This window comes from Pagrus major, chromosome 14 (assembly GCF_040436345.1).
Source record: "Pagrus major chromosome 14, Pma_NU_1.0".
Classification (NCBI taxonomy): Eukaryota; Metazoa; Chordata; class Actinopteri; order Spariformes; family Sparidae; genus Pagrus; species Pagrus major.
This window is the reverse complement of record NC_133228.1, coordinates 8,366,596-8,387,433: the sequence shown is the minus strand read 5'-3', so window position 1 is coordinate 8,387,433 and position 20,838 is coordinate 8,366,596. Positions and strand designations below refer to the sequence as shown.

At 42.2% G+C, this 20,838-nt stretch overlaps 2 protein-coding genes across 2 annotated transcripts; one reads left to right on the top strand and one right to left on the bottom strand.

Annotated features, from left to right (window-relative positions):
- Nucleotides 1-161: 161 nt before the first annotated feature.
- On the bottom strand, nt 162-7,716 carry hcfc2 (host cell factor C2). The gene is made up of 17 exons (XM_073481101.1): nt 7,512-7,716; nt 6,430-6,578; nt 6,175-6,335; nt 5,094-5,296; nt 4,844-4,928; nt 4,662-4,765; nt 4,228-4,458; nt 3,913-4,122; nt 3,746-3,810; nt 2,851-2,965; nt 2,596-2,652; nt 2,454-2,491; nt 2,229-2,363; nt 1,868-2,053; nt 1,473-1,770; nt 1,301-1,373; nt 162-1,202 (listed from the first exon to the last, which is right to left on the bottom strand). Exons 1-17 carry the CDS (start codon nt 7,675-7,677, stop codon nt 1,193-1,195), a joined length of 2,286 nt encoding a protein of 761 aa, XP_073337202.1. The 5' UTR covers nt 7,678-7,716; the 3' UTR covers nt 162-1,192.
- Nucleotides 7,717-9,572: 1,856 nt separating this feature from the next.
- elk3 (ETS transcription factor ELK3) lies at nt 9,573-20,559 on the top strand. The gene is made up of 5 exons (XM_073481015.1): nt 9,573-10,065; nt 13,935-14,165; nt 14,282-15,007; nt 17,019-17,141; nt 18,888-20,559. The coding sequence occupies exons 2-5, from the start codon at nt 13,959-13,961 to the stop codon at nt 18,981-18,983; spliced, it is 1,152 nt and encodes a 383-aa protein (XP_073337116.1). The 5' UTR covers nt 9,573-10,065; nt 13,935-13,958; the 3' UTR covers nt 18,984-20,559.
- The last annotated feature ends 279 nt before the right edge of the window (nt 20,560-20,838 follow it).

The window sequence follows — 20,838 nt, the reverse complement described above, 5'->3', positions numbered from 1 at the left end:
ACAACTGCTACAGTAACTACTAAGCTAACCACCAATGTAAGCCTAAACCCACAATTCAATAATATTGACTGAATTATGTTAAGCAGGTACTTTTTTTACTTCATATTTGTTTATTCATGAGTAACCAATGATGACTAATATGTAGCCAAGTGAGCACATCCTTGTGTTTTATAATGTTTTTATTTCACAGGTGCACAGAACATCAGTCAAGGCTCCAGGGACCAACCTGCACCCACCTCAGTAATTATGAGGTGGCCAAAGAAAATGTTACATGTCTCTTGAGATCACTTTCTTTACATCTATGACACTGATTGTACTCCTTCAAATACAAAAGGTAAAGCTAAACAATACTGCATGTGCAAACCCTCACCACAGACTGATGAAGCGATAGAAGAAAGCACAAGAATAGAGTCCTTTATTTAGCACGGAAATGAAGGGATGCAGTTCTGGTCTCAGGATAATAATCCCTCCATGCGTTTCTTCACCACACTGGCATATAATAATCTGAGCAGAGGGAGTCGATGATAACACTGCCCACTAAATGGTGAGCTGGTCAAACAAGAGACAAAAATAGTGCTGACACTCAAATCTCTTAATGTAATATCTGTGGAATATTTACTGTCTTTAACATCTGAAATGTCAGTAGTGTGTCATTTTTGTGATTTAGGACTGACTTGTAAACTTGTAAACAATCTGGTGATAATAATGATAATAAAATATTAACAACAAAATCACAAATGAATAAATGTGATGTAGAAATGTAACGGATACAGATGTGTAGTAACATATGGCTGTGCACAAAGTAAACAATGTGAAACAAGAACAAGAACATAATATAAACATAATATTTTAAAAGTGGTTAAAATGTGGCTTTAAAAAATGTTACATTCATACACATGACATACTATATGAAGAATCAGAAGCACCTCCAACTCTCGAGGAGCTTTAACTCTGAAATCATACATGTAGTTTGGTCTACATCATATAACATTTTATTACTTAAACTCCTTCTTTAACTAAAAAAAAAGACAAGTGGTCAAGCCTAAAATGAAAATGTGTCTATTTACAAGGGAATAATTAAATACTTAAAAAAATAAATTAGCAATTATCTAGGGAAATATACAACATCTGAGAGGCAATCATTGCCAGCTTCCTGAGTTTCCAAAACACCATGTCATTGGTCCGAACGTGTTCAGCTGGAGCTGCAAGAAAAAAAACAAAGAAGTGGAAGAGACAGAAGAATTAAAATCCACATATACAAGGTGTAAATGGAGAAATCACGAGAGGTCACTCTGGTTACCTGTCAGCAGCATCCTGGTCAACCTCAGCGCTGTTGTCTCCTTTGGATGCAGACGTTCTCAAAATACTGGGATCTAAAAAACAAAACAAAACAGGAGAATCAGGAGTTGAATCAAGTTGGCATCCGTCTGTAAAAATCAAATGAGCAGAAACTAAAGCTCGAGCTCCTCCACCTTGGATCCAGCGGATCTGCGTCGCCGGGCCATAGCCCTGCTCGTTCTTCGCAGCTATGCGGAAGACGACGGCTGGACGGTTTGAGGCGGAGTAGTCGATGTGGGCGTTGTCCAGGTGGGTGGAGCTGACGGAGCAGGACGTCTTTGTGCCGCGGTAGATCCTGATGAAAGCCATCTGACCCGGACGCTCCGAGCTGGTGGAGCGGCTCTTCCTCACCGCCATGTACATAGAATACTCCAGTATGCGGCCCGATGGAGAGACGGGGGCCTCCCACGTGATGTGGACCGAATCGTTTGCCTGTGAAAAACAAAAAAAAGTATAAGGGTAGTAATGAAACTTGGGGGGGCAGAATACAGAAGCTTGAAACAGTATCTGAAAATCCTTTATTTGTCACCTTGGCAATTTTGACAGCAGAGGGCGCTCCAGGGAAACCAGGCTGGCAGGTCTTGAACTCGTTAACTGGGCTGTAGTCTCCCTGGCCAAAGCAGTTAATGCCTGCAACTCTGAACCTGTAGGTCTGACCTGGAGCCAGCTCCCGCTTCTCTCTGCCCTGGTAGTCCTGAGGCCCGGGCAGTTTCCTCTGGAGGAGAGCAAAGCATTGACAAAGGACGTGTGGGTGAGAGAATTCATTATATGTCTGCACAAGCAAGAACAGTTAGCATAAGACAAGGTTGAATGGCATCTCCACAGAGTCCCAGTTAATATCTACTATGCACTAAGTAACAGTGCGAAGTTTTCTTTGTTTGTTTTTTCACCTCTTTAGTATTTTGGAGCCGGCTGCTGATGGCTGAAGTAACCTGGTCGCTGTCAGCAGGTAGAAAGTAGTGGTTGACCTCTGTGAAGAGTGTTTTGAACACACCGACATCGAACCAAACTGCTCCATCTGGATTCTGCTGGACGCAGAGGTGAGAGTTAATAGTTTGAATTTAGACCAACCCGAATTAAAGAGCTAACAACCAGTGTTGATGAGTGTATCTGACCTGATCTGTTGTCTTGTCAGTTGAAACAGGCTTCTCTCCTGTAAAAGCAAAGGAACACCCACAGTAAACTTCACTTTTTAAAACCTTCAACCTGCTGCTGCCTGGTTTATCACTGATATTCGAGCTCGAGCGCCATCCATACCTGGCTGCTGCTGTGTTGAGCTGCTGACCTCTGTTGCTGACATCTCCTGCTTAGCACCTACAACCGAAAGATCAGTGGATCAAAGGTGAGAAACTGCAGTGACACTAAAGCTGGACTGGGACTGCTGAAACTAAGAATAGAAATTCATTTATTGATGGCACTTCAAACAAACCTTCTGCGTCTTCTACTGCCTTAACAATTACATTTGTGGAAGCACAAAAATCAGCCCGGGTTATCCAGCATTTAATCACTTACAGCAGTGTTCTGTAGTCTCCACTGTCCCTCTCCCAGCACTCCTCCCTCCTTGTGCTCGGCTCTCTGCTGAGCCATTAGAGGATTTTACTGTAGTTTCTTGCTTTGCTGAAGCATCCTGAAATTCAAGGAGAAAACGAAAGACTTGACACCAATGTAAAGTGAATATTTAACTATGCTAACTGGCAAGGCTCCTTCAGTAATTAAAAACTGCTTCTCTTGTTTACTGCTGCAGTTTTATTTATTTCTTATATCATTCTAGTTAAGAGTATCTGCTAAAACCCTAAACTGTGTGTAACTGAAATGTTCATATAAGAGGTGAGGTTTCACAACAGAGACTGATGTGTATTCATGGCGTACAGTTTTAAAAGAGCAAAACTCAGGTACTTTACAGGCAACTTCAAGGTACCTGAACCAAAAACTTTGAGACTCTTGAAGCCTTAAATAGCCACTATGAATGCAATTGCAACAAATCAAGTTTAGAAAATATCTTTAAACCCACAGCAATGAATGTAAACTGTCACTTTGTTTATTACATCAGCTGTTCAAACTCTGAGTGTATGTTTTGATAAGGGTTTTTAACACTGGCTAATTTCAATTCTAAAGGACAACAAACAAATATGACGATGGAATAGTTTCATTTCAAATATTAAAAGATTTTTGGTTTATATGACAGATTAACAGGTAACAGGAAAAATTAAGGATTTTCCAAACTTTCAAGACTTTATACGAAGGCTAAAAAACAAACCAACACACAGAAAAAAATGCAAGAGTGTCTGATAACAGTGTTCTAAACAAGCTTAGCGTGAATGCACTGTTAAGAAAAACTATTTCAGTGTAAATGTAAAACGTAGGTTTAAAAATACAAAAATTTCCCTTTTAAGTAAGTCAGATCTACCTGAGCGGTTGCTTTCGCTTCTCTATTAGTGGTTCCTTCACTTTCAGGCTGATGGGACTGCACACCTGAGAGAGCAGAGTTACGCAAAATGTCACTAGCGTCAGAAATGTCTTGAATAATCCCCACCCTGATAAACATACTACAGATAAAATGTGCACTCTCCTGACCTGCAGAGTTTTTGTGTTCCCCCTCCAGTCCTTCTGTCCCACCTGGATGAACTGGTGTGACCGGTGGATCACTGGCTGCAGTGCTGCGAGGACACACGGGCTGGACCTGAAGGATGTAGTAGTCTGCTGCCGCCAGGGGGCGCCACGCCACATGAAGCATGCTGACTGTGGATTTGACGAGTAACACTGCCTCTGGGGTGGCTGGTCGATCTGAGGACAGAACAAAGAATGAGGTGCTTTTTGTTGCTCTGTCACTCTGTATCACAACAAGCAAGACTTCAGTGACTAAACACTTCAAGCCATCTCAGCTCTCACCTGTCTCCAGGTACCAGAGGTCCTTGCAGCACACCTGATAGTTCCAGCACTTGCGGTATCCGTCACGGCCACTCCAAATGTACAGCCTTGATCCTACAGCGGCGGCACAGTGGCCGGCCCTGGCTCTGGGGCTGCAGGCATACGGGTCGTCAGTCTGGGGTCCCTGGCTCTGCAGCTGGGACTCAATGTCGTCCTGCTGCTCCGGGCCAAGGTTCTGCCAGCTCATAGTGTCTGTGGCGAGGAAACAGGACAGCTGAGAACTCGATGAAGAAATCCCAACAAGATGCATCGTACCTTTAAGTTTAAAACTAAATCTGATGTTAAAAAACATTTTTATGGCCACATTTTTTACAACCAATAAAAACAATCTGGGGCTTCACCCTGTGTGAAAACTCAGATAAGAGTGTGGGATACTTGTAGTGAAATGTACTGACCTAAGTTGAGCACACTTAAGGAGTCACTGCAGATCCATTCAGTTCCTAAAGTGTTGTCTCTTTCCGACTCTGGAACAGGAATCCAGCCACCAAAAACATACATCCTGCACACAGAGGGACACACTGTAGTTTGACAATCCACTTGAACAGAGATATGACACTGAAAATGGAGGATGCCTTACTTGTTTCCAATGACAGTGGCAGAGTGAAGGCTTCTGGGAAGTGGCATGGAGCCCCTGGTTTGAGGAGTTGACCAAACCATTGTGTCTGAAGACAAGAAAAGCAAAATGATCAGTAAGATCTCACTCAATGGAAACATGCAAATAAGCCCACCGCAGGTTCGTATCAAATTCAAGGCAAAGATGCAACCAGAAGATGCAACGTTGTGGATAGAGAATATAATCTGTTTAAAAAATAAAAAAGATGTCCTACCGAGGTCAAGCTGCCAGAGATCATTTAATCGGCATCCTCGCATCCCTCCGAAGATGTAGAGCTTTGGAGAGCCGAGGCCAGCGTAGGCGACCGAGGCGTGCGACTCCCGAGCAGAGGGACCATTGCCCTTCGTCTCTGGGATGTTCCAGCCTCTTGCCCCCGATACCGACTGCAGCTCCAGCTCATAGAAATCACTCATGTACCTAAGATGATAAAAACTCACTTATGGTACTGTCTCTTAGATAAAGGAGGTTATTTATCAATATGTACAGTCTCCATACTGGTTTATCAGTAAGATCTGATTAAATATAATTGTAGATTTTGACTTAAAGGAGCATGATCACCAAGTCACTAGAAGCCTGCTCTGGATTCAACACTGACGACTCTTGATTGGTCCCTCCAATTATCAGCCACTGTGATTGGCTCGAGATTAATTAGAGCCATTCAAAGGTTAAAAAGTTACACTACAATCAACAGAAAAATAGTCAGCAGTAGTTTCTATAATCGATAATCGTTTCAGTCATTTTGCAAACGAGCTGCAATAATTATTGATTAATCATCTAGTTGTCAACTATTAGATTCATCGCCAACTATTTGGATAATATATTAAATTAGTCTATTTGCAGCCCCATTTTGCAATAAAGAATCATGCAGAAATGCTGAACATTGTCTGAATTCAGCTTCTCACAGGAGACAATTTGCTGTTTTTGTTTGTCATGTCACTGTGGACTGAATATCTTTGGGTTTTGGATTGTTGGTCAAAGAAAATAAGGCACTTAAAAATGTTATCTTGGGTTCTGAAATGTTGTGGTGAGCAGTTTTCACTATTTTTTGACTAAATAAGTGATCAATAAACCAAAGAAATATCTGAGAGATCAATGGGTAATGACAATAGTGGTTAGTTGCATTCCGACTTTTGATGCAACACTAGAAGAATGCAGGGCATGTAAGTCCTCGCTACTCCCTACTCACAAACCAATCAAACAGTAACCACAAGTCAGCCTTTTTCTTTTGCATCTCTGAAAAGCCCAGTGAAAAAAAACTGCAAACATTATGGTTCTGGTGTGTATCTGCACAGCACCTTGGTACATTGCCGTTGGGGTCTTCACTATCGTTGGCCAGCCCTCCAAACAGGTAACACTTGTTACCAACCAGAGTGAAGCTGTGTCCAATCCGAGGACAGGGAGGCAAGCCGTTCCTGGGTGCTCTGGGCTTCAGCTTCTTCCACAGCCAGCGACTAGCCTGAGCCACACGAAACCAAAGTCAAGACTTGAAAATCATCTTCATGACAACACCAGGGTTAGAAGTCCCCACTGAAGAAATGTGACGGGATTACCTGAAGTTCATAGAGGCTGTTGGTGTATTTCCCAAACTCAACCATGCCGCCGAAGACCAGTATTCGAGTGCCTTCACAGACGAAGCCATGGGCAGCGCAGCCAGGTGGGATATCACCCCTCACCGCGGGCAGGAACCACTGCTTTGAGACTGGAAGAATGAGTAGATGCAGAACATCCTGGTGAATGCTGCCTTTTAGACATTTCATTTATACTATAGGAAAACAACTTGTGAAAACTGTTTTGCAGTAGCACGACACAGGGGCTTCATGCAAAACAAATCCTGGAGGGTCAAAGACTCTGGGGAAATTATTTCAATTGTACCTGTTATGGTATTGAAAATGACATTCACTTATCTGCTCACTTCTACAATAGCTTCATCACTGCTGCCACTTTTCTTGAAAAACAGCTAAATCTACTTTGCTACACCGAAAAGTTTAAGGGGCATGACTTCATATACAAAGACTTCTCCTTGGTAAAGCTGGAGTCAGTTCTGTGCAGGTGTCAATCTCCACAGGAGGCACAACAGCTCCAGACCTGAATTAATAATTAATTCATTTGTTTGCTGCCATTTTCTCAACTACATTAAAAGTTCTGTCAAATAATAAAGCGTTGATTTCTCGTCTCACCATTATATATGGTTAAAATCGTCAGCATGATGAATGCTTTCATACGATTACAGTGTCAAACTTTGACCATAAGCTACGTCAAACAACCCCCTCACCACAACAATAAACGTTAAGGACCCGCATTGCGCAATCATTTACACAACATCTTGTACAACAATCCATTCAAACCCAGAGTCGGTGTCGAGTTAAGTAACATTAACGTCACATATAGGGGAAAAATAGTTAGTGAAGCTAACTAGCCAGCTGAAGTAAGCTGTCAAACTCGAGTTAGAGGCTAGTTTGCAACAACAACCCCGTAAAACAGCAAACAAAACGGTGCCAAATTTGTCGAGGACCTTTAAAATAAACATAAACGCTCCTGACAAAGGGCTCGTCGGCCTTCTTCTTGACTCATGCGCATGCTAAAAACATTAGCCGCTAACCTGCTAGTTAGCGCCGAGCTAATGTTAGCTCACCAGTGTTGTAAACATGGAGGTGCTCCGCTATCCCTTCGTTTCCACCGCCGAACACGATGATCAGCTCCCGTATTGCAGCTGCTCGGTGTCCGTGTCTGGACCGCGGTGTCACTCCTGTAACTGTGTGGACTTTTCTCCATTGCGGCTCCTCGACGCCCGTGGTCATTTTACCCGTTAGAGCCTGAAGTTTGGCGCTGTTGACGTTTCAAAGACGTGGGCGGGGCCAAGGAGGCACCAGGAAACACAATCAGAGAGGTGGAAATAAAACAGAACGTATCACTCTGCTTCGTTTATCGGGAATCAAATTTAAGGGAACGTGAGGGAATAAATAAACAACAGGAACAGAAAAAAATATGTGGAAGCAGAGAGGACAGCTGAAAGGGCACATTAGGTTTTACAAAATGTATTTTACTGGATTACTATTCAGACAGTTGTTTAATGTCTCCTTTAAAGGGGTACTCCACCAATTTTGCACATTAAAGTGTATTTACATGTCTTGGGGAGTGAAATAAGTCGTAAAAAGCCTTTTGTGGCTCCAGAGGAAGCCTCCAGTGACATCACTCAATGGCTAAATTGCATTTCGGGTAATGTAGGCGACAATGATCAAAATCAATACAGAAGAACCAGAGATATCACCATTTTTATTCTTCTTCCATTTCAAACCCTAGCACCTACATTACCCACAATGCAACTTAGCCACTGAGTGCTATCACTGGAGGCAACTTATCAGATAGCAGGCAGCCACAAAGGCTTTATACCACTTTTTTAAACATATGCAGCAGTACTTCCCAAGACCTGCAAACACACTTTAATGTGTAAAATTGGTGGAGTTACCCTTTAAAGGAGACATTACACAAAATGTAATTCTGGAGTGAGCTTCCTATCATATAAAAAAGTTACTCTGATGATATAATCAGGGTTATCTCGAATCTTGAATTTGTCTCAGGAAATACAAATTTAGAAAGCCTGTGTTCCAAACTGGAACACAAAGACATTCACCAAGCAGAGTCTTACAACAGATGCTATTGAGTTTTATTATGGGAAATGTGAATCCAGCATTTTTGGAGTTTAAATGATAAAAGCTAGACTAAAGGTCAGGACATCTTGCTATCTGCTGCATAGACTTTAGCCATTCCATTTGTAATCTTCCTATCGTGAGACCCCTGACTAAATCGCTTGAGTACCCATTTAGAGATGCAACATTTTCCTGTCAACGGCAAAATATCAAGGACATATCAGATGTTGACATGGCCTTTGAGCCCATATTGACGGGATATATCGTCCATAATGCACAGTTGGTTGAAAACAGATCTGTCTGACTTGTGTGAAGTCCATAATCTCAAACTGTGAAGACACTTCTGTGTTATCCCATTGTGAAAATGGCTCTCTAAGGGCATGTACTAGACCTAATGACCTAATTAAGGTCTATGCTTGATTTGACTGGTAACCAATAATTCCATGTTTTGTTACACTGTAGTAATGTTTGAAAGCTGAGGTCAGATCAGGCTTCACTGAACAGCTGATTTTGTCCTCCCACATGAGCTTGAAGATTGTAATTTTAGGCAGAACATAGACAGGGCCACATTTAAATTGTTGTTTGGCTCATCGCCTCAAACACAGACAATCTTTGGAAGCCACTGTCCTTGTAAGCTGTCTGCGGGATGGAGCTCCTGCACTCATTAAAATCAGAATATTTAATCACCTACACGAGGTATTTTTAGCTGGTGCATGTTCGTGTTTGTTTTGTTTTTTTTATCTTGCAGCCAATCATATGTTTTACATTTATAAGAAAATAAGTAGTTAAATCCAGTATGAAGAATGCATTGACTGTGAAGCAAGAGAGGGGAGAGGTTTCTTTTACTAAGTTTTTTTTTTTTTTACAAAAGTGTGTGTGTGTGTGTGTGTGTGTGTGTGTGTGTGTGTGTGTGTGTGTGTGTGTGTGTGTGTGTGTAGGAACAGGAACCCCTCCCGGTGAGCAGGAAGAGGGTGACGTCAGTTGTCAGTTGGCTCAGCGCTGAGTGAAGTCGGAATTACAATATTTGTGTGTGTGTGTGTGTGTGTGAGAGAGAGAGAGAGAGAGAGAATGCGCGCCCGTAGGCTATTTCAATGCGCACGTTAAGGTGTGTGTGCAGGTCTGAAAGAGGGTGGGTGTGTGTGTGTGCGTGTTGCACGTGGCTTGGGCCTGTGTGTGTGTGTTTGTGCGTGAGAGAGAGTGGTTTCAAGGAGAGGGTGTGTTTATGGGAAATAGAGATTCAGTGTGTGTGTGTGTGTGTGTGTGTGTGTGTGTGTGTGCGCGTGTGTGTGTGTGTGTCTCTGTGTATGTGTGTTTACACAGACGGGAATACAGCGCCAAAGGAAGTGCGCCGGTTCTCCGTCTGCGCGTCCCGACTTCCTGCTCCGAGGCAGGAGAGAGAAAAGCTGCGGATCCGCTTTCAGACGGCAGCAGCAGCAACAGCATGGAGCCCCGACGCAACACACACACACCGCTTTAAGACGCAAACACACACATCCCGCAGGGCAGACGGACAGAGGAGCAGCGGCCGTACACAGCTGGGTAGGTGCAAGTTTCCTTCTTCTTACAACTTTCTAGAGGGGTTCGTGCGTAACAGTGACACAAAAGCGGACTTACATTAACTGTTGTTGTATTTGCTGAAACCTGATCAGGTTCCGATATTCTGTGTCAGCTCGAAAACCACATTGAAGCCGCGCGTAAAGTGTTAAACTTGTGCGTAAAAAGCGTTAAAGCTGTGCGTAAAAGGTATTTAGACTGGGTGCGTTTTCGTTCTGTTTGGCTACATTTGAAAAAACAGACAGAAAACAGGGTTAGTGGACCAGCTGCAGTGGAAAAATTAGCCGTGGCTCCTTTAAAAATATAGTAGTAGACTTTCTGGTTTGTCTGGACCTCGCAGACTAATTGCCATGCGCTTCCGGATTGAAGCTGGCAGCAGACAACATCTTAAAAATGAGTCACTGGTGCAAAACAAAGAACCGTTTGAGTTCCAGCAGAACCTCCCTCTCTATCCACACGAACATACACACACATAAACATGTATGTACATATATATATATATATATATATATATATATATATATATATATATATATATATATATATATATAAATATACATACATACATACATACATACATACATACACACACACACACACACACACACACACACACACACACTTCCAAAAAATAAGAAATAACTAACCCAGAGAAAATGGATGAATTATGTGGCTTTTTCAGTTTGGTTTGTTTCTGTGAGATCTTAAGTGTCCAATGTACTCAGGACTGGATGTCTGATAGCTTCACATTCGAGGGGGTCACGTACAACCTGTTGATTTACACTCACTCTCATAAAGTGCACAGGATGTCACCTCTAAGCTGTAACACTGAGTCTCGGACTGCTTTTATTCTGAAATTCCATAAATCAGCATTTCCTCCTCTTTTGTTTCTCTCCGATCCAGACTTGTTAGGAGTGAAAAGCCACAGGGTGAACATAGATCAAACAGAGCCTGACATCAGGACATAGATGCATTCTCCATATGGTGTTGTGGATGTGTGCATGTGTGTGTGTGTGTGTGTGTGTGTGTGTGTGTGTGTTCCTGGCGGTTCCCAGTCACAGGACGTCCTACCTCCCAGAGAGGGAAGGCCTTTCTCCGGGAAGACGCCCCTGAAGCTGAATGACAGGAAGTCCTCCTTTAGACAGAGACAGTGCTACAGTTCGTCCATCACTTAACACACACACCCGTGCAGGAAAAGGGAAGCGAGGATATGCATTTGTGTGTGTTCGTGGTGATGGGTCATTGTTTGCACCACATACACTTTCCCCTTTCTGTTGGATGGTTTCCTTTTTAGAAAGAAAGTAAAAAAATGAGAGATGCACACTGTATTTTTATATTGAATTAGTGGTTGATTATTCCTGCATTGCTGAACCATATGTTTTTATGAAGGAAAGTAGTGTAACCATCACTTCTGGTAGCAATCTTTGAGGTCCTTGGCTCCGGTGTTTCTCCACAATTGAGGCAGATGTGGTCTCTGCTGTCATATCGTCATGGTTGCTAATCAAATCTGGTTATAGTGAGTAATTTGTTGTTTTTCTTTCAGCAGTAAGTACTTTTGTATTTCCTGCTAATGAGGCACCTTGTAAATGAATTAGAGAGACAAGAGAGGAAAGGCAAAAGAGACAGAGAAACAGACAGGCAGACGCTCGCAGACAGTCAGTGGTTTCCAGGTAAACACGACGGTTAGACCCGTGCTTGTCTTGGCAGAAGGTCACTGACCACATCCTGCTTTATCACCATGGAAACATCCGAAGGCCAACCGATGTCTGGCCCTCTCTCTCTCTGTCATACACAAACACACAGGAGAGAGCCAGTATGTGACAACATAACGGCGAAATAACAAGAAATACAGCAAATTCAATCACATTTTTAAAAGTGTAACAACAGTTTCTTGATTGTTAGCAGGTAAGCTGTGAAGAAACCAAATTTTGTAAGTAAAAAGTGAGTTACAGCATATTCATTCTTCACAACATCCCTGAGCATAAAATCATTTGAACCATATATATTTATGTATAATATGTCCTTTATTACAGGAAAAAACTAAATTCAGAGGTTCTAAAAAGATTCAAATGTTCATTTAAAAGCCATTTTACAACACCAGGGTTTTTGAAAGAAAAGTCAGTTGAAGTCCCTTTATGCTACATAACAAAAAAAAATATGACTGGGTGTTGAGGATGGATTGAGGAGTCTCACAGCCTGAAGAGTGAAGCTGCTCTGTAGTCTGGTGCTACGGCAGCGGATACTTCTGTATCTTTTGCCAGACGGCAGCAGAGTGAGCAGACTGTGGCTGGGGTGGGTGTTGTCTTGTAAAGGTGCGATATGTAGGAATTGGCCACCTGTTGAAGGTCACTGCAAACAAATAGAGCAGCATATCACCTGAGGAACCACTAACTGCTGCTCACTATACTCTTTCCTGTAGCTATTTATGGCTGTAGCTAGCTACCATTAGCAAGTTAGCTCAGTTAGCCGTGCAGCTAGTGGCCTTAAGCTGACTCCAGATACCGGGAGCTTATGTTGAACAAGTGTACATTCTCAACTCACACGAGTTGCACCTTTAATCAAACCACTCAGTGACCCCATGCCCTGAATGGAAGAATATGTATATAAAACCCTCTCTATCCGAGATTTAAATGGGCTAAGGAGGTGAAGTAAGGGCAACCCTGAGCATTAATGGCAGCTTCACTCACTACTGTATTTACTACTGCCGCCATCCTGCTTTGGAAGGCAGCCAAAGTGTGTGAGTCCACCAGACGGACGAGCGTGAGCTGAGTTCATACGTGTGGGATAGAGACTGCTTGTTTTGTTAGTGGTCAGAGAGACACAGCAAAATGGACTTGAGGCTTTGGTGTTGTTTATATGTTTGTGTTGTTGTCCGTTTGTGAGTTTCGGTGTTTAGTGCAGGAAAGTCCCAGTCAGAGAAGTGGAGGCAGTGGGCATGGGCAGCACTGTAATGCTTGTGGTTTTTAGTGGACTTTGCATCAGAGGAAGCATCGTGGTTTGCATTTGTGTTGACGTTGACAGTTCCTGCTCCTCCCTGCCCACCTACCCTCCTTTTCTTTCTTTCCTTCCTTCTTTTTATGTCTTCTGTGGCGTCTGATTCCCCAAACAGTCTGAGAATGTGTGACGTTATTTCAACTTAAGTTTAAATCTTAAGGGCGTCGAATGACCTGTGTAGTTTCTGCTTTATTTTCACCATCCAATTATTATATCATTTCTTTGATTGTTTTTTGGACAAGTTTTGGAGAGTCTCACCACTCTCATCAAACCAGTTCCCAGCAGCTGTTTGCAAAAAAAGAGGCTCTGATAAACCCTCTGTACACTACCTGTTCAACACTAAACAAAAGACAGACAAAGTTAGTGACTAGCTTGTGAAAATAGCGGAGCATATACAGTAGTAGCTAAAGAGCCAGGTAATTTCGTGGTTCCTGGTTGGGTTTTGAATTTGGCTAAAGAAGGGGTGAATGTGCAACTTTTTTACACTATTTGGCCAGGACCATGACTCCAAATGAATGTAAATGTTTGAAAGTCCATGTTTGCTTAACAAGGGCAATTGTTTGCTAACACATTTACGATAACAGGTGATATAAAATAAGGTAAAAATATGTTCTGCTGCCCCCAAGTGGCCAAAGAAATCTGTTAATGCTGCTTTAATGTGAACCCTTCCATAAATGTGGACCACTTTCCCAATCAGCCCCTTCTGATCCCCTTTCTTGAGGATAAAGATGTTGGAATTGATTTTTCTTTTACTCCACTCAAGGCAATCCATCTTGTTTGTAATAAAAATGTCCTAATGACTTCTTGAGAGTACAAAGCAATATGCGGTAATTTTATTAGGTCTTGATTCTCCTCTGCAGATCGCTCTCTGGTGTCATCCCGTCATGGAGAGTTCCATCACACTCTGGCAGTTCCTGCTGCAGCTGCTTCTCGACCAAAGCCACAAACATCTCATCTGCTGGACGTCCAACGACGGCGAGTTCAAGCTCCTTAAGTCCGAGGAGGTGGCCAAGCTCTGGGGGCTGCGCAAGAACAAGACCAACATGAACTATGACAAGCTGAGCAGAGCCCTGCGCTACTACTACGACAAAGTACGCAACATGTACATTTCAAAACTATTAAAATATGATATGAAACAGTCTGACTGGTTCGATGATGTTATATTAATAAAAGTGTTTAGAATAAAGATGTCTTGTCTCCTCTGCAGAACATCATCAAGAAGGTGATCGGCCAGAAGTTTGTCTACAAGTTCGTGTCGTTTCCTGAGATTCTGAAGATGGACCCCGCCATGGTGGAGTCCGGCCGCATCAGTGAGGAAAGTGGTGGTGTGATGTCAGAGCCTGAACTTGAAGACGAGGATGGAGGCGGGAGAAACCAGTACCTCCACTCCGGCCTGTACTCCTCCTTCACCGTCAGCTCCCTGCAACACTCCTTAGAACCACACCAGCCGATCAAGATGGAGCCCAGATCTGATCGCCATGACGACAGCTCCTCTGTCATCCGATTCATAACCAACCGTGGCCACTCCTCCCTACCATCCACCCCACCGCCGTCCTCGACTGAGACCTCCCATTCCTCCAGGCCGTCTCCTCAGCCAGCACGCTCTTCCTCCTGCTCCTCCTCCCCGCCACAAAGCCCCACCCACACACTGTGGAGGGGGCGGGGCCAGAGCACAGAGACTGGCGATTCAGATCAGAGCGCTCAACCTCTGAACCTGTCATCTGGTCAGAGGGAGAGGGTGAGGTCACAGAGCACGACAACACCAGAGAGGAGGGGATTGGCCAATAACGGGCCTTTTAAAAGCAGAAAACCCAAAGGCTTGGAAATCTCCGCCTCCTCCCTCCTCCTGACAGGAAGTGACCTCGTCTCCATTGCTCTTAACAGCCCGGCACTGCCTTCAGGGTCCCTGACCCCTGCCTTCCTCACCGCACAGGTACAACATGACATAACATATTTATTCACACCACTGCACTCACAGTTCTTCTGTAAATACAGGTGGTTCTAGGTGGAGAAAGATTCAGGGGGAGAAAAAGACTGAGAAGGACGTTGCATGCATTTGGGGGATGAAGAAAGTTAAGCTTGTAGACAGGGAGGAGATGGAAAGAGGTGAGCGGAAAGACGGGAGGAGGCGAGGGAGGGAGGGAGGAGGTTCATAAGTGAAGCCATATGCTCCTGAAGCTCCTGATTCACTGGCAAGAACTCACTGACCAAACCAGGACAGTCTGACTACATTCAGGCATTCAGCTGACGCTTTTATTCTGACTGAGAAATGATAGGCTGCTGAGTGTACCATACATAATTAATGGAAAAAGTGTTTGCTAAACTTTTCACTCATCACTGAACGATTTGTATGAGGGGGTTTTAAGGAGCACCTGAGCTTTAACCACCGCAAGAGTCTTCAGAATTTTCAAACCAGACAAACTTTTCTCAAGACAGATCTGGTTCTGATTTTAGTTCCAGTGTTAAAAAACAGTGCCTGCAGTTAATTCTGTTGTCCACCAGAAACCCATTCAGAGTGGCTGCTTCTTGCCTGTCTTAAGTGGCCTAAACTGGTTTCATGCTAGTCAAGCTGTGAGCTCGATCTGGCTGGTAAATCAGCAAAAGCAGAAGTGTAAGTGAAAGTTCAAACAAAGTAAAGATCAATCTAGCTGAAGCACAGCTCTGTATCTTTTGATAGGAAGGAGTGTAGCTTCCTGCCTACACTTTATTAGAAGGGTGATCATAGGAGACAGATGCACAGGGTGAGGAGAGGTGGACTCTGTGTTTACATCATTGATGCTTGGTGCTCAAAGTTAGTGTACAGTGTTTACCTGATGAAGACCATATTATTATCACCATCTTGTTGCTGCTGTTTACTTTCACCTCAACACAAATTTGAAAAAAAGGCACTCCAGAATGATTTCTTGGGTGTTTACATGTTTCTATATTTATGTATATAAATAACTGCATATATGTTCCATCTTTGTGTAGCATGAAGAGGTTACAAACTTTGACCCGGAGCAAAGGTCATGGTCGGTGCCTTAAACCGGCCAAGATTTCCTTGATTTGTAGCAGAATAAGCCATATAGTAGGGATAAGCTGGTTCATGATCTGTTTCTCTATCTGTTCAACCAACTTAATTATCTGTTATCTGTTTGTTTACATAGAATGGGCCAAAAAATGGGTGTTGCTTAAATCGGAGGTGGGTGGGACCAACCAGAAGTTGTTTTTAAGCCTGAAATTGACACAGATTGCTCAAAATTGTTATTATATATTTATTATTCATTCAAAATTTCGACAGAACAGCTTCAGAACAATGTTTTTGATCACAAAAGAATGAAAACTATGTAGTTTTGTAGTACATAGTTTTTTATAAACTTGAAAGAATAATCTTTCAGCTACCAAAAGAGGATTTTCCTTCAACTCAAGTACGGACATTTTACTTGATGATCCTAAACTGTGCATGTTTCAGTACTCTCTCAACCCCAGCATTTGAAACAGGATTTTAAAAAAGTTAAATGAAGTGGTTGTATTTATCTTTGCAGTAAGAATATAAACACAAATCAATGCAGTCAAGAACCTCTTGTTCCTAAACGTTTTACTGACTGTTGTAATAGAGCAGAGTCTTCTGTTCTCATGCCAGAACCATAAAGAAAACCAAACTGGCCTTGGTTAAATATGAAGAGACGGAAGGAAGACGAGACAGAAGAAAATAGATCTCATGAATTCTGTATGAGTGAAGCTTCCTGACCTGCGTGGAGTCAGTCTGCCAAGTCAGTCTGTCTGGAAGACGTGAGTTCACTAGAGGGCAGACTTGGCCTTGAGCTCTGGGTGAGACTGAATGATATGACAACTTCACCACAGACTGTGTACTGCTCTGTGGACTTATTGCCAGAGTAAACACCATCGTTTCCATCTTCGTGTGTTTATCCTCTGACATTTCATTTTGGGTTTTGTCAATGTAGACTCCGTCTGGTCTGCTGCTCACTCCCAGTCCTCTACTCTCCAATATCCATTTCTGGTCCAGCCTCAGTCCAGTGGGACCACTCAGCCCTGCCCAACTGCAGAGCCATGCCCCCCTCTTTCAGGTAAGGTTTGGGTTGTTCCAACCAAATAAAGACAGAATAGACTAGAATGTCCTCACGTTGGTGGATTTTCCTTATCTTTCTACTGTATATTTGTGAACTACCTCGGTCCTCCTGTGGTGCTGGAACAGGGTTTTGTGGAAATTACACACAATCTGTTCTCAAATAAGCTCTAATGCTTTCCGTTCTACCAGTTCTGTGTAAATAGGACAAACAGACTTTTATTTTCTGTACCAGCCTTTCAGAGAAAACACCGGCTTACTCTGGTGGTGATAGATACAGAATCTCTGTCTGCCTATAATACTCTACTTGCAGCAAATCCCTCTGTCATAACTACAGGATCTTTCATTTCACACCGCAGATTTACCTCCATAGCTGTTGTGTGTGTGTTTTAGTGGATGTGTGATTCACAGTGTGCCAGGGTTTCAAAATAAGCTACAGATGTTTCCGTTCTGGTGCGGACAAGAAGAGGGGGCAACTTCCTGTTGGCTAGGGGGAAAGGGAGAGGGCCGGTTGGTCAGGATCCCCTCCCGCCCATTACAACTCTCTGACACAAACACACACACACAACCCCAAAATAAATTGTTCAGCGTCTAATGACCAGCATTTATGTCCCCACAATGCGGCTCGGTCCCTATAACGTGGTGTGCTACCAGGTTTTAAGTCCCCACGGTGTAATTTAAGCAAAAGCACTTCTCCAGTGTTGCAGCAGCAGGCAGACTAGGAGACTGCAGAAAATAGATAAATCATGTGTGGCACAGGTTTGAAAGAAAATTCAAACAGCTAGGACCAGGAATGTATTATATAGACCTGAATATGGCTTCGCCCTAGTGGCCTCAGGCCGTATTGTAGTGAAAATTTCCCCTGTGGCCTTCAAAGCGTTTTTACCCATAGCTCACCATTATGAAAGAGACGGCAAACAATGTCAATTTTGACTTTTTCTATTACACATATTTTATCAGTAGAGGTTGAATGGAGGTTTTTATGTTTCATGTAAAACTTTTCTCAAGCAAAGAAAAGCTATTAAAAAAAACTGTGACCTGTATGAAGTAAAAATTGATGAGGAGGTAAAGAGTCATCTTCTTTTTTTTATTATTTGTCATTTTCCGAGTGCGATGGAATAAACACAGAAACTAGAAACTTTTTTTTTTTTTTTTGGGTGTACGCGCTGGATGAGCAATTCTCTCTCATTAATAATACATCCATGGCTTAGACGGAACATGAATTGACTTGTATTTTTGAGCAAGTAATGCTGTGAAAGCATGGACTAACCTTACCCTTATCATTACCGTAATATTAGTAGTGGGACTACTATATATTAATCCTCTATTAATGATCATGAAGTCAATATACTCTGTTTTAAACAACCCTATAGTTTAAATCAGTGTAAAGTCACAATAATGCAAGTTATTTAACCAACTCAATTTTCTTTATAGAACCTTTCTGTAAGATTTAAAAATATCTGACAAACATCACCATCTGCCACCAGAATGATTTGAAAGTTGATATAATCCCATAACCCAATTGTTCACATACAAGCTTGAGTAATAAAAAGTGGCAGGTTTCTTAAAATCCCATGATTTTTTATTATTTATTCAATTTTGTCAACCAAATATCCTCTTCAGTTTTTGCCTTTGGTGTTCTTTTCAAATGCCACATCAGGCTAAAAATCTCATGAAACAGTCTGTAGAGGTTTGTACTGTTTATTGCCAGTGTTTTCCACCTCTAATTCTGATTCTTCCGCTGCAGTTCCCCTCACTGCTGAATGGACACATCCCTATGCCTTTACCCAACATGGACGCTCCCTCTCCTCTGCTGCTCTGCTCCAGCTCCCATAAGTCCTGATAACATCCCGAGCTCCGAGAGTGAACTGGGCCAAACCAGGCCGAGCTAGGCCAGACAAGGACCAAACCAAATCAGCCATAAACTCTGATGATGAACCACACAGGGGTCTGACTTCCTCTGAGTCCGGTCACACTTCTGACCTGATGCCTGTTCCTTTGCATTTATTAAATGAAGAAACAGGAGCTTCACTCTGAAGCTTTGCTCTCTGAGAAGAGTATTGCATTAGACATTTCTTTGTTTACTTCAGTTTATCTGCTCGTGTTCTTTCCAATTGTGCTTGGTGTTTTCCCATTTTAAAGGATGTCTCTCAGCCTCTGAATTTCTTTTCATGCAAAGAAGTTGACTGGAGGTCACACTTCTCATCTCATTTTAAATCTCATCTCAGACTGGTTGCAATTTCATGAATGTTATTTCCCCCCTGCCCTGACTTATGTCAATATCCACCCCAATGACTCAACCGATGGATATCTGAGGAAGTGCTTGTCAGGAATTATGGTATAACAGGACCTCAGTGAGGCAGAAGGCTTTACATGCGTCATCTAGAATAATAGTTACTTCACTTAAGTACTCAAGTAGTTTCTCAAAAAATAAGTTAATCTCGCTACGATACAGTTAAAGAAAATACATTTATTTGCCTTCCTACCGAGCATTAGATATGAAAATCAATATGTCGTACATGTCTGTAGGTTATTATGAAGCTACAGCCAAAAGACAGTTAGCTTATCTTAGCATAAAAACTGGAAGCAGGGAAACGGCTTACCTTACTCTGACCCAAGGTGACAAAAGCTAACTAGTAGCAGCTAAACAACACATGACAGTATGAAAACTAAAGTGTAAAAATAACAATTTGTAGTTTTATGGTTGCCTGGAAAGTTCGTACAAGATTCCAGGGAGAAGTTAGCTTACTGCATTTGACCAAGAAATAGTTAGCACGTAACTACCGTAAAACCAATATGTGCCATTTTTACACCTTGGTTTTTTGTACACAATGAACAAATACCGATGATACAATGTTTATAGTTCGCTTTACAGTTGTTGGCTGACTTTTTTAACTTTGGACAAGCCATACTGGCTGTTTTCGGTCTTTACGCAAAGCTAACCAGCTGCTAGCTGTAGGCCTACATATTTACAGACAAAAACCAGACTGGTATAAATCTCCTGATCTTATTCTCTGCAAGTTAGCATATTTCCCTAAATCTTCAAACCATTTATTTAAATTTGATCAAAAATCAGGATAGTGCCTAGATGAATAATTGCTAAAGGATAGTAGTGGGTGATTGTTTTTTGTTTTTCCTGTGCTGAGCCTTCGTTCAAACAGGACAAATCTTCGAATGTGAACACTTTTGGGGGGGGGGGGGGGCTGGGTCTCATTTATCAACCTTCAATCTTCATTTTTTTCAGTTACATATACATTTGTATGGTCACATGAGTTGCATCCCTCACTGACTCCTAGCAGAGCACCTGCTAGCCAGCGCTAAAACACTGCAGTAGTCTTCATTTTGTCCTCTGTATTGCTTCGACTTGACGCTGTGAACTTTGTTTTGTTTTTTTTTCTGTATAGTTTCTTGCTTTTTTTTTTATTTTTATTTTTTTAAATGCACTGTACTTTTAAGCCTTGTACCGGCTGTGCCTTCAATACTATAAGACTTGTGTAAATGTATTAAGCTTTAAACCAGGTTTTAATAGACATTCCAGGTCAAAATTGCACAAAGGCTGTTTTTTTGTAAAATGACTCCTGGTTATTTTTATAGAAAAAAATGAATGGAAATGTATTCTCAGTGATTGACTTTTGTTTGCCGTTTTGTTGAGAGAATTGTTACTGTTTTTTGTTAATAAAAAGAATTACTTTTCAGAA